General features: G+C 33.8%; 1 protein-coding gene across 15 annotated transcripts in view; it reads left to right on the top strand.

Moving 5' to 3' along the window:
- SSBP2 (single stranded DNA binding protein 2) overlaps positions 1-14846 on the top strand; it is a 257653-nt gene that overhangs the window by 225559 nt on the left and 17248 nt on the right. For all 15 annotated transcript variants that reach the window (XM_036280742.1, XM_036280741.1, XM_036280737.1 and 12 more), the window contains 3 exons: positions 6749-6784; positions 8909-8963; positions 12628-12698. In XM_036280742.1, the coding sequence (XP_036136635.1) occupies positions 6749-6784; positions 8909-8963; positions 12628-12698 (162 nt within the window). The remainder of the gene's footprint in view (positions 1-6748; positions 6785-8908; positions 8964-12627; positions 12699-14846) is intronic.

The raw sequence follows: 14846 nt of genomic DNA, 5'->3' as shown, positions 1-14846 counted from the left end.
TAAGAGGTAGAGATAAGGAGAGAGTTCTGTGTTCTGAGGATTTGGGGTACTCCATCTCTTCAGGATTTCATAGAGCCAAGCACTATGGATAGGAGAATATACTGTGTCAGGTCAGCAGCTATTATTTAGATCCCGAGAAACACTAGGAATGACAGTTGGAGCTGCGCATATCACACTGGCAGTGGTCAGTCTAAATTAGGCATTTGGCCAGAACACATGTGGGCAGCGTTGAAACAGTCCCTTCTGTTAATATACACCACAGTGGGTACAGCTCCCTCACTCAAAAATGTGAGTAGGGAAAGAAGTGGGGGAAGGCCTACAGTTTTCTCCTCAGAAAGAAACAGGTCATCATCTGGAGCACAGAAAGGAAAAGGATTCCTCTGAAAAGGATTTACTATGAGAACAAGAAAAAAAAATCACAAAAGACTGATGACTTTCCAGCAAAAACATAGGGTTTACATGAAACCAAGCAAAAAGTATTAGAGAGATTTTTTTTCTCCCTAAATATCATTGATTATATTGTAGTGACAGCTCATATATATTATTTTGAATTCCAAATTTCTTTGACTTCTTGTCTATATTTAGCAACAGAACACATTTTATTTTGTATCAATACTGTAAGTCTGTGGCTCCTCAGGGCAGCATATGAAAGTGGTTGTTTTATTTTGTTTTTCTGTTTTTGTATATATTTTACAAAATTTGTATATGTTTTTCTTCTTTTAAATATGTATATTTAAATAACTTCAGATTTATAGAAAAGTTGCAAGAATAGTACAAAGAGATCCCATATGCCCTTTGCCCAGATTCCCAAGTGTTAAAGATTTGACACATTTGCTTCATGATTTCCTCTGTATATACATAGTTTTCCTGAATAGCTGACTTATATTTACATTGTAGACATGATCCCCCTTTATCCCCAAACTCTTTCAGTGTGTGTTTTTCTAAAAATAGACATTATCATTTATAACCACAGTATAAGGATCAAATATGCTATTTTTTAATCTACAGTCCTTATTCAGATCTCACCAGTTTCCTTTGTAACAAAAGAAAATCCAAGTTCACTTGTTGCATTCATGTGTCATGTCTCGCTGTCTCCTTTAAGCTAGAACAGTTCCTCAACTTCTCTTTGTCTCTCTTAACCTTGCAGTTTTGTTAAATGCAAGCCAGTTATTTTGCAGAATGTCCCATAGTTTAGTTTTGTCTGATGTCTCCTCATGATTAGATTTGGGTTATGCATATTTGGCAGAAACACTGCAGAAGTAATTTTGTGTTTTCCTCAGTGCACAATTTCAGGAGGCATGAGATGGTGATTTGTCCCATTACATGTAATGCTAACTGGGATCATTTAGTTCAGGTGGTGCTTGTCAGGTTTCTCTACTGTCAAAGGAATGGTTTCCCTTTATAATTATTAACTTGTGGAGGCATGCTTTCAAACCACAGTCCTCTTCCTTCTCATACTTGCATCTGCTACTTTGACATCCAGGTGAATCATTATTTTACTGTGATGGTTGCCAAATGGCTATTGGCTAATTCTGTCTTTTCTTTACCATTTATTACTTCACTGTCTACTCTAACAAAGAGTTTTTCTTCTCTATGCATTCATTCATCATTCATTCATGTATATCAGATGTACTCATGGATTATTTTATTCAGTAGGTGGTTTGATGCTAAAATTATTCCAGATTTCATCAGTAGGAACCTCTTCAAGCTGGATCACCTGTCCGTTTGACATTTCCCCCATTATCCTATGAGCATCTTATATTTTCCTAGCCTTTTCCTGGAAACAGCCATTTCTTTAAGGAGCCCTGGTTCCTTTTAGTGGAGAATGGTATTTAGAACCCATCAGAGTAATACAGCTTCTAGACCTTATCGACTAACAGAAGTAGGATATAGATGAATGTTATATGAACACTCACATACATCTATATCTTTCTGTATATATCTATATACATTAAAACCATGAGTGCCCATGATGCTTCATTGTCAGTCCAGCACAACAGAGTTCATTCTAGACTCCCTGCTTTCTAGGTTTGTAGTTCACATCTCTGAAAGTGAGAAGTCTGCCTGTCATTATCTACACTGTATTTGTTTATTTGCTTAATCTTTATCTGTCCAGAGTGTTGTCTTGTAAAAGTGTTTTGATAAAAAATGTTTTTGGCACCCTTTTGCATGACACTAAGGGAAAAAATATAAGGGAAATTTCATGTTTTTAAATTTGAAATAAAAGTATGATTTTTTACTTTTAACTTCCTTTAATCTGAGCATTCCAGTATTGATCTCATTCTTATTTGGAAGTTTATTTACAATTCCACCCAATGTTTTTCCTTTTTTATGTTTTTCAAAAGCAATGTGTGCGTTTGGGTTTAGCTATACAGCAAATTCTAATCATTAATAGCAAGCACTTTTATTGAAAATATCCTAGTTATCTTTGTCTAGGGGCACTTTTTATTAGTAAGTATAAAAACGTAACCAAACCAGGATCAATATTACTTGATCATGTATCTGAAAAGTCCAAACATAAATTTGCTTTTGGGCACACTTGGTTCCAAGGATTCAAACAATGTCATCAGGACCCAGTCTCTATTCATTGCTTACCTTTATTCCCCTTGTCATGGCAAGAAGGATGCGTGAAGCTCTCGACTTATATCCTCAAACCTCAGTTGAGCACAAAGAACACAACTCTTTCATCAGTTAAGCACAGGTAATAGGAATAACTAACTGAACTGGATTTGCTCTGCTTGAGCATGTGCTCATTTATGAACCAGTCATGACCAGAGGATACAGTGATGTATTGGCCAGACCAAAGTCACATGACTTCTTGAGCCCCATCCAAACCACATGGAAAAATAAGGGAGGTATGGTTCACCAAAGAGAATTCAAGGAATTGTTAACAGAAGAAAGAATAAGCAAAACAACAAATGCTCAATATAGCTTTACATTCACCAACTCACTAGTTTGACAGAAAAAGGAGAGAGGATGCTCCTTTAAGGAAAAAAACAAAATGAACATCTATTACAGTGATTAAGCCTAAGTGAATACACATACCTTACTCCAAATAGGTTCTGCTTTGTGCATATAAATGCTCATTTAAAAAAGAAAACTAAAAAAATAATAGACTATTTTCATCTTTATACTGACCCAGATAATGTTACAATGTTGCCCTCCCTGATGTCTAGCAACCCAGTGCTTATAAAGTATTAAACTTCACAGTTGAAGAGAGATACTTAGATAAAGTATTACCAATCATTTAAAGAAGGCATTACGCGCTCTTTCTCCTACTATAGCAACACAGTCCTGGATATTAGGAATCTTGAGTATTTCAGAATATTTAGATTCTTGCCACAGCTCTTGAGTTATCTTTCTAGCTTAACCAGATATTATATATGGCCCTTAATTTTCTTATTGGTCAAATAAAATGTTCTTCCCATTCTGTGACTCCAATTCTAGTCCTCTGATCTTGCTTTTATTTTGTATGGATCATGGGGGACGGGTGAAGGAAGAAGATTAATTACATTGGCAAGAATCTGGACAGGAGAGTTGGAGAAAAGTTTGGACAAAAATACAGAGAAGAATAAATGAAGGAAATTTTTGAGGAATAATTATTGAGTATTGGGGGAGGATAGATTGGGAATTGTTAGGGATTGTTGCATAAAGAGTGATAAGACTGAAAAAGTAAATGTATACAGGGCTTTGAATGTTGAGAAATCTGGAATTTATTATCCATGTGGAAGGAAGCTGTGTTTTAAAATGATAATGCATAAAATGGACACAATAAGGAAAATTAGGAAATAGTAATAAGCCTTATAAAATATTATCAGAGCCTGAGGTAGAATGGTGGTAAAAGGAATGGTGCAGATACATTTCACAAATGGAATAAGAAACACTTGGTGGCCTGTTGGATTTGGGGATAAAGAGAAGGAAAAACTTGAAAGTGATTTTAAATTTTTGAGTCCCATATCAGAGAGACTAGGAATAACACTAACTGAATAGGAATATAGGAGAAAGAGGTTTAGAGGGTAGACAGTGAGCTTTGATTTTTGAATGTTAAATTCGAATTATTTGTAGAGTACTACCTTCAATTTTTCTACCCTGCCTAATGCGTATCTCTGTAACTGTACTTAACACATTATGTGATCATTTAAATCTATAACCTTCAACCTTGGCTGAGCCCTCATGATGCTTGATCAGTGTTTTTTTACTCTTTCTTACTCAGCTACCTTCCCTGCTTTCCTTATAAAGATAAGGTCCCTTTTCTATCAGCTAAAATTGTCTCATATTTTACAGAGAAAAAGTAAGACAATTAGGCTCAAATTTCTTTAGATTCTACCCTTCACCTCCAATATTATCAGACCTTTAGTTGTCTTTCTTTCCTCTATTCTCAGAAAAAGAAACGTTCTTTTCAGTGCTAATCCTTTTATCTAATATCTTTATTCCACCTCTTGAACAACTAGATGAGATAAATGTTTAAAGTATTTTTACATGTTTATTATATTTTACTGTATGTGAAGGAGCCATGAAGAGGGAATAATTAAAAAACATAAAACAAGCAAGGACTTAGGAGAAATGGGATAGTCAGGAGAGGCTGGCTTTGGAAACAAACAGAAAGATATTTTTTCTACCTGAGATGAATGGATAAAAATGTAAATCTATAAGTAATAAAGTACTAAGCTGAAGATGAAGGTATAGCAAGAATTTGATGCCTTTAATGTATGACAGAAAGACAAGGTACCAACTCAGGATGGTATCATCATCTTGAGAGCCAGCTCACAAAAGTCAATTGTTAAATATTCAAGAATTTTGTGAGCTGAATGTTAAACCATTGGTAGCTTGAGATCTGCCATGTGGGAATATTTACACCACAGAAATTGGCTACAAAAGGGGCTTTCCCCCAGTGAGCTTGCAGGATTTACTGGCGCGCTCCTGGAACGCTCCAGGGCTTCCACAAAGGCTGAGCCAAAAGGCTTCCCCAGATTCATGAAGATTAGCTTGCAGCTAGATAACATGTTTATATTTTTGACCTTGTCAAGCTTGTTTTGTGTTTCTCTCCAGGAAATCCCTACTGTAAAACAGAAAAGGTAGCTGGGAAGTGATCAAAGGGATGGAAATTAACAAAGTAGGCTTCAGGATAATGGATTTAAGATATTGAGGAAAGAAAAAAAAAAGGTTGGCATTGGCATGAGGGGCAGAGGCAATGTACTAGGAAGCTAATAGGGAGAAAATGGACTTAGTAAATAAACATGGAGGAATCATGATGTGAGAGGATTTTGATTGAAATATAGATACTTTCTTGTGAACATCATGAGGAAGAAGAAAGATGCCAGGCATGGGAGTTGTTTAGATCCCCATCTAAAGACTTCAGGATGAGGTCATACTCATAAGTAGAAGAGAGGGAAATATGTTGTAAAATAAAGGAAGGCAGTGAAATGTAAATTCCAAAGATCAAAAGGGTGGTAAGAGTATACTTTGAAGTTGGTTAGGAATGATGGTAGGCAATAGAGAGAGGCGGAAGAACATGAGCCAGTTATAGGGAGATAAAACTTGGAGCCAGTGGATAAGTTGGTCATTTGAAGAGGGCAGATGCACAAGTTTAAAATAATACAAAGCACAGGATGGATGGTACATCATGAACTCAAAAGGGCCCAAGAGAGCCCAGTTGCATTCACTCACCGAGTTGAGTAAATGTTTACTGACCAGTGGAAGTCATCCTCACCACTGGTGCTGCTGGGCACTCTGGCAGTGGCCACCTGAAGTGCCAGATTCCCCACAGGCAGACTAACCAACGGCCTCAGAGACATGTGGTCTGCGTTTAAGGCAAATCAAGGACACCAGTCAATGAGGAGAGAATTTTCAAATAACAATATTAAATATTTCCCCAATCAATAAAATACTTCTTCACCAATGGAAAACCATAGCATTATTGTACTTCCTTCTGCCTTCTTTATGGTTTCATATTATTTTTATGTTTAGTTATATGGAAGGTGTTGGGGTGAAAGGAGGGTTATGGGTATAGGCACTATACTCTTTTTGCTATGCTAAAGATTCTATTCTGGCCCTGCCTGTCTGACTGCAAGAAGATAGTAGTTTATTGGCTTTTTTTTTTCAGAAGAAGACCAAAATGTCTTTTCTGGATGGATAGAATCTTCATTTAAATGAGCAAGTGAGCTTGTGTGAAGAAAGAAAAATATAGATTTAACTTTCTTTATTAATACCTAAACTCAAGGGGCTTATTTTTATATATGTTTTCCAGTTTTTAATTAGAAAGAAAAGGGGAGAAAGGTGAGGTCTCTATGTCAAGTACTGCATGAATGTAGTACCCTGAAACCTGTCTTTAAGAAAAAAATAATGTATCTCAGAATGTACATAAATTAGAATTTGCACCTGTAAAGGGTAATAATTTGAAAAACTCTGGTTTCTGGTTTTTAGCTGTACAAATATATCTTTCTAATTACAGAATAAGAGTTGTTAGTATCAAGCAGTGAGTACAACTGGCCTAAAACCAATATAACTTAAAGCTAGCCGTAATTCTGTTGAAACTCCTCTTGACTAAAGTCTACTCTTTTTTGTAAATTCAATATAGTAATGCATTTGTTGAGTTTTCAAGCACTCAGATAAAAATGCCTTCATCCTTTACTATCCTTTGTGATACATTTTAAAACTTGATAAAAGTTAGAAACTATGTTCATTTTAGGTCGTTTTCCATACTACCACACAAATCAAACTTTTTTTTTTTGTCCTGTTCATGTTCCAGATACCATACTCCTCAGCATCTCCTGGGAATTATGTAGTAAGTACATTTGGGTTTCTTTGCTCATAAGAATTGATGTTACGTTTTATTTGGGCAATGAAATGGTTGTCCAGATGTTAAGAAGAGCCCTTGTGTATTGGCCAAGAAGCGAACATCTGATTTGTATGGAGTTGTTTCATCTGCCAACCTCAGTACATATGTTGATGTTCATTAGTGAAACAGTTATCAATCTGGCCAAGATTGCCCTGAGTACTGTGTCTTACTTTAGCATATGTTTCTGTAAGCCAGCACAGTGCACTCTGCCCAATCATGAGGAAGCCATCCCCAGTTACACAATGATGTGCTCGAATTTGCAGTTGTTCAGGAGAATAATCTGCACCCGTACTTCACTCGCCACACACAACGTCTAAGCAGACATTCAAGTCTCCCAATCACAAAAAGAATCAAATGGCAGAATAATGAGTAGTAAGGGGGGATTTTTTTATTCTTAGAAATTGAAAACACTTATTTTTCTTGTTATTATTACTTAGAACATATTAATTTTTAAAAATAATTTATATATAGTCAAATTGGCAGATTTCACATGAGCACTTGACCTTACAGATGACCTTTTAACCATCATTACATTATAATTAACCCTTGCTGCATCTCAAGGCCGTCATGGGACAGTTTGTTATATTACAGGGTGGAGACCAGTAGTTCACAGTTGTGAGTATGTGACACAGTTTATTCTTGTATTATTATTTATTAATAAATGTGTTATTTTTCATATGAACAACTGTAAACTTATGTGCCCCACCCTGTATTTAGAGGAAATGCCTAACGCAGAAGCAAGTATAAAATGGTGAAAGGGAAATCTTTCCTGAAGAAATTTTCAGAGGTGGTGGCTAACTGGAATAGGAAAAAAGGAGGATTTTATTCTCTATGGAAAGAGTGTTTTATGAACATAGTGAAAAAAAGCACACACAGCTTTGGACCTGTGAACTTAGTGCTCAATGGAAATTTCCATAAATCATACAAACTAAGAAAGTCTCATGTTTTGTTTTGTTTTTTACATTTTCTATGAAACAAAAATTAAAGAAAATTCGGGTAAAATCTTTTTTTTCTTAAAGTCACTTTGGAATAAACTTGAGATATAGTTTTATGAAACTGTAGATGTTTGTTAGAATAGGAATTTAACTTGCTCATTAAATAGAAAATATGGCCCGGCTGCTGTGTTTCAGTGGATTGAGCATCGTCCCATGGACTGAGAGGTCCCAGTTCGATTCCTGGTCAGGGCACATGCCTGGGGTTTCAGGCTCAATTCCCAGTAGGGGGTGTACAGGAGACAGCCAGTGGATGTTTCCATCTCTCTCTCCCTTCCTCTCTCTCTAAAAAAAATCAATAAAAATTAAATAAATAGCAAATACGGGTCATTTGAAATAATTATTTGACTGCGTCTACACATTCAGACTGAAGTGAAATTTTAGCCACTGTATAGTTATTTTGACTACTGTACATCTGAAAAATTTTGAAACCCATTACCTGAATTATTGATTTGGGGTGTCTGAAATCACTGACTAATTTTAGAATTACCTAATCTCCACTTCAGATTGATTGTGTAGCTGCAGCCTTAGTAACCCACCGCGCTGGTCAGCACTGCCTTTCATGCTGTGATGTGCTAGATGAAGGTGCAGTGCTCCAGAAGTTTGGCAGTTGATACTGACAGAAGAAATAGAATCAATGTAATTTTTAAACATATAAATATCTTTTGGCTGTTAGTTTTCTATAAAAGCCACTAATACAAAATATAAGAAGATTATAGTAAACTACATCACAAATACACATGAATTACTTCTCTTGTATGGATTTGTAAAGACCTTATTAAATGATAACTCCTTGACCTCATTATACTTGGTGTGATTAAGTCATGAATAATAAATCAGTGTTACAGGCTCATTGTTTTGGGAAATGTGTCAAAACAATCTCAACATATTTAAGCTACATTATATTTTGCATAAGAATGAAATGATTGTGCATTAAAAGAAAATAAATTATGGAGAAAGTTAATTTCCTCCATTATTTTCAAATTATATTATTATTACGTCTAACTTTTCCACTGTTTTTCTTTATATGATTTAATGAAATGCCTTATTTTTACTGAAATTCTGTATAATTATTTAGGGTCCTCCGGGAGGTGGAGGGCCACCAGGAACACCCATCATGCCTAGTCCAGCAGGTATTGTACTCAAACTAGCCACATTGGCATTTGTTTATTAGAATAAATAGAGAAATTGTTCTGCAAGTTAGTGGTAGTCATTGTCTCATTGATGGATGCAGAAGTGGAGGTAGCAAGTAGAAAGAAATCGTGTTCATAAACAACTGTTATCCAATTACTTCAAGCATTTAGAAAATTTCTGTTGTGCAGGTAACATATAACCAGAATGCAAATTGTGCTGATCTATATGAATTGTCCAATAATTTATCTGACTAAAAGATTTGAGACTGAAAAAGATCCAAATTTCAGAACTTAGAAAAATTCTGCATAAGTAATACATAAAATAGATTAATCCATTAGGTTTAATATAGTAAATCAGACCCACCAATCTATTATCTCACAAGGATAGATGTAGATGTGCCTACAGTATTACTGATTCTACTCATCTACAGGTATTTACTAGTTAGCTAATAGATCCACTATGTAGTGCGGAAAGTTTTTTTCTAATCTTCTGAGCTAAAATATCTCAGTATTCCTGTAATCATTTAATGTAACTATTTTAAAACGCATTTTTCTTTCTTGTTGAGACTTAATACAGACTATTAAGTGTGTCATGTCTTGAAGACTTTAACGGTGGCAGTTTACGTTGGCACAGCACTCCTACAACGTGCCCTGGCAACGAGTATCAAGAGCCATGAAAAGTCTATACCATTTGACTCTATAATCCTACTACTAGAAATGATTAGACATACAATCTATTTATTTACGTGAAGGATGTTCATTTGTTATTGTCAATAGTGAAACAGTAGATACAACCTTCATACCAAATCTAATGTTAGTGAAAGTAATTAATTAATTTTATGTAATATAACGTAAACATTAAAATTGTCACCAACAATGTTTACATGTAGAATAAATGGTCACAATTCAATACAGTATGATCACAACTTTATTTTACACACATATAACAGAGAAATCTAGAAAGTAGAAAACAAAAAAAGTAGTCTAAGACTTTACTTCTGGGTAATGAAATAGAAACTTTTATCACTAGAAACAATTATTAATGATGTTACACTGTTAAATTCATATGTTTTTAACTGATTTGTTGAAGTCTAAGATATATATAGAAGCTGGAAATTAAATATCATTAATTATACCAATAAGTAATTATTTTTAAGTTTTGAGTCTTTCTAAGTTAGAAAAAGCATAAATTTAATAATTAATGCAAATTTTACCTTTCTTCACTATTTGGAATATATCATTAATATTTCATAAATCTCTGTCCTCAGAGCATCTTTATTGAAGCAAAACAGAATTCATTGAAGATAGAATTATGTGAATTGAACATCTTGCCCACATTTGCATTTCTATTTGCTGAAGTATATTTATGAAAGTAGCTTGTAACTAATAAACACTTCAATACTAAATGAAACTTTTTTGAGAAACACAGCTTTGCAGGTGATACATAATTTGATCACTCCCTTTCATGCTAGCTATTGCCATCAGTATATCTTTCTGTCCTTTTGCCTATTTTTTTATATACTCATTCTTTATCACAGCCATTCTTCTAATAGGAATCCAAAACTCCCTCCCCCTCAAAACGATACATTTATTACTTTTAAGTTTTTCTGTATATAAAAAAAAGAAGTCAGGTATTTCATGGGTAATACCAGATTTATTCCCTCAATACTTTTGCTTTTTCAGGTGAAATTATATTCTTGATTAGTCTTAAAAACAACATGTTTATTTTTCTTTCTGCATACTTAAAATATAGAGCCCATTTTCCTTTTGAATTAATTACTAAAATTAGTAAATAAAATTAGTAAGACTAATCCAGGTGAAAAACCATTTAAAGTTTTCCTGTGTTTAAAAATCAATCCAAGATTTTCTGAAAGCTAAGTGTTTATGGTATAGAATGTATTCTATTAGTTAAATTAGCAGATATTTATTGTCTGAAGTACACAACATTAGTTACACTTGTTCTCTTTCCCGCTCTCCATGGACTTACTATAACCTAGTTGGAAGAAGGAGAGAAGAATAAGACAAAATACTAACTATAATGCAAAGCAGAATTCAGTGGTGGGGGAGGTTCAAGCACTTGGAAGTATCAGAAAAAAATACTTTAAAGCATTTTCAGTGTGTCTTGAATAGTGAGTAACATTTCAGTGGGCGGTGATTGGATAGAAAATGCTTGGAGATGAAAAAGGTTGATCATAGGCAGGAGAGAACAAGTACCTTGGGTTGATAGGAGTATGGCATACATAAAGATGTAAAAATAGTTAAGGCCACAAAAGTACTTTACTCAATATAAACAAATAGAGGTCAACCTGAGGTGGGCATTGCAACTTTTTCAGCAGTATGATGCAGTGATTTTCAACTGGTGCGCTACAAGAATTTTTAAAACATACAATACCTGATTATTTAGTCAGGGGCACTGACCTCTTTTCCCTTAGATTTTCAAATTAAAAAATGACGACAGCCAACACAATAGCCATCTGATATTAATGAATCAAAATTATATATATTTTTGGTCACAATAGCAAAAATTTTTTTTTTTTTTTGGTGTGCCGCAGAATTTTAGTAATTAGTTTATGTGTGCCGTGAGTAAAAAGGTTGAAAAATTGCTGGTATGATGTATTAATCTAGAAGTGAAAAATATTTAGATGTATGGATCACTGTTTACAAACAACCGATACATGACATCTAAATTATTGTGTAAGTGGCATGCATTAAAATAATAAACTTATTAATGTCTAATAAATAATCACAAAATAAGAGGAAGAGTCATTGCTCATTTCTCACTCTATGGTTTTGCTGTGAGAAAGCAACTGATTTTTAAAATTTGAAATATCTTTTTCAAAATAGAAAGGCCTACTACATGTATTTAAGAAAACTGTAATTATAGGAAATTTTCTTATAATTAATATATCCTAAATGTAAAATATTTAACTTTTTACTCTAGGTTATATATTATAAAAACATTTATTTATACTTAATTAGAGTTATCTAATAGACATGCAATGTAAATTTTTAAAAATTCTATAAAACGTTACATATATTTATATTGATATACACTACAGTTATTTTATTATAATGACTCAAGAATAAAATGAGAAAAAAATTTGTCAAAAAATTGTATTGGAAGAAGCTGGCTTTTACTTCAATTAAGAGAATTTTCAATCAATTTTATAGTTTTTGTCTACTCTCCTGTTGGAAATAAACCAGGATATTTCACTAGCTTTCACTAATTGTTAGCTAAATAAACTATTTTTTAATTGGTGTAAAGAAAACTAAGGAAACAATGAAAACTGAAAAGCTACTGAATCTGAATTTAAGAGATTTTTATTATACATATACATATAAATTGCTTAGAGAAGTCAAAGACATCCATGATTATTTCTAAGGTTTTTAAAGTTTATTTTAGAATTTCAATTGTTTAGATTTTTAAGGTTATTTCTCTTTTACGTGAGTTATTCAAGTGATTACTCCTAATGTATTAGATAAATATTCTTAATTTACAACTTCATAGTAATGATTCTGGGTCGGAACATTAGTAATGGCTATTTCAAGTGCTGCAGCTATTAATATGTAGGTGTCCAGATAATTTTCTATTACTACTTTGTGACGACTTGGGTATAGATTATATACCCAAGAAAGAAATTAATTTAAAAATATTTTGTTTCAGATTCAACCAACTCTGGAGACAACATGTATACTTTAATGAATGCAGTACCTCCTGGACCTAACAGGCCTAATGTAAATATGAATTTATTTTTTTATTTTTTTGTAATGTATTTGAACTAAAACTCATAGTGCATTCCATTTCTTGGATACTCTTTAAGCCTTCTATTTTATAATCCAGGTGCTTATTGGACATCAAGAAACATGTATAACAAAAGATTTCATATCACTATACTTTAAATGTGAAAGTGAACCTAATTAATTATAAAATGTGGTGTGTAGTCTTATCTCAAATACCTAATAATTAATACTATTTGAAAATGCCAGGTAATGTATAATTGTTCATGTTACCTCATTTAAGCATCACTAATTTCTTCTTGGGATCCTATTTCATTTTTTTTCCCTGACAAATGACAATAAATGAGGAAGTTGGGTATGCTTGTTTTTCTTTAGATTTCGAAATCTAGAGCTTACACATGGAACTGAGGCAGATCTGCTGGAAGAATTGGGGTGTTTTAATAAAGCATATGGTTGTGATTTTTCCACAAAAGCTTACAGAAAAATATTTATGTATGATACAAGACCTACATGTTAACAAACAATATTTATAACATAATGTAGTTATTTCATAGATATATACATATAAATATAAGGTAGTTCAAATTACAGAAAAATCAGAAGACATAGAAGAATTTTCATAAGTATACTGAAAACGGACAATGAAATGATTATTATAATTGAGCTTCCTAGCAGTGAAGACAGCAAAGGGAAACTGTAAATCTGTCCAGTCTGGAATGGTGCTTGAAAATGGCCAGTCCACTGAGATGTGCTGTCAGTACAAAATACACACTGGGTTTTGAGGACTTGGTATGAAAAAAATGATGTAAAATATTACATTAAAAGTCTTATGTTTACACTATGTTGAAATGATAATTTTGATGTATAGGGTAAATAAAATATATTATTAAAATTAACTTCACCTGATTCTTTTTACTTTTTAAACATGGCTGCTAGTAAATCTAAATTTACTCATGTAAGTTCACATTGTGGCTTGCACATTATTTCTGTTAAGCAGTACTGCCTTCAGTTATCACTGCTCTCTTTATATAATCAAATAGATTGTTTGGGGGGAAGATAACAATTTCCTATAAATTTTGTCTAAAAGGTGTTTTCATATCAATCTTAAAGAACATTGAATATGATCATGAACAATGTTCATTTTAGAAAGTCACAAAGAAAACAGAGAAAAGCTCTTTATACTGCAATTTCATGTCTTAAAACTTGATACTGAAAGGGAGGGAGCAAAGGAAGGAACTAAGAGCGTATGGTATGAAGACATTTCTGGGGGCAGCAAAGCTGATATCGTCCAAGTATGTTCTACTCTGGTTCTCTAACTCCATCCAAAGATAAGAAATCCAAGAACAGTAGGTGAACATGTCACTTTTTCCAGTCATTCATCTCAGCCAGAGGTAGTAAAAACAAATTCCTGCTGAGGGCCAGGTCTGGACTTTTATGTGCTTCAAGGGTATATACCTACAGTCTGTGGGGGCCAGAGAAGACCCAACTAAGTTCACAGACTCTTGGCCCCACCAGCACCAGGTTCTCAGCCTAGAACTATACTTTTGACAAAAGTTGAATATAACTAAGTTCAAAGTTAATTTTTTGACCTATCATTTAAGGCATAATTATTCCAAGTTGTTTACTGAAAATCAACCCATGTGCTTTTAGGCAAAAAAAAATTTAGGAAACAGAATTGACATTATCTTTAGAAAATGTGTAAGCATGTGCCTTGTATGATCAGAGATGACGGATAGCCATCTGATTTCCACACAGAGGTGACAGTATATAGATTGTCTGCCGAGGGGAATTGTTTTCCCCAAAAGCCTGTGCGATCAGTAACTACCACCACCCGATTCACACACATAAACACACATACACGTGCACATGCCACATTCAATGTTCTGCAACATGCAACATGGAAGAAATGCTTTTGGCATGGGAAATTTTCATCAAGTTGTCTTAACTGTGAAGATGATTATAGATAACTCATCCTCAGACTGGGGTCGGGGTTTCCTTGGTATCTCAGAGAGATGAGGGAAAGAGTGAGTGGGCAGGCCATGAACTCACCACCACCAGCTCTGCCACAGCACATCTGTTGACACCTGTTTTTTTTACCAGGCTTCTAAAGTAAGATTTCACTTGAAAATAAAATAAAATAATGAC

The sequence above is a fragment of the Molossus molossus genome, unplaced genomic scaffold (assembly GCF_014108415.1).
Source record: "Molossus molossus isolate mMolMol1 unplaced genomic scaffold, mMolMol1.p scaffold_m16_p_3, whole genome shotgun sequence".
NCBI classification, from domain to species: domain Eukaryota; kingdom Metazoa; phylum Chordata; class Mammalia; order Chiroptera; family Molossidae; genus Molossus; species Molossus molossus.
This window is presented reverse-complemented; position numbering and strand designations above follow the sequence as displayed.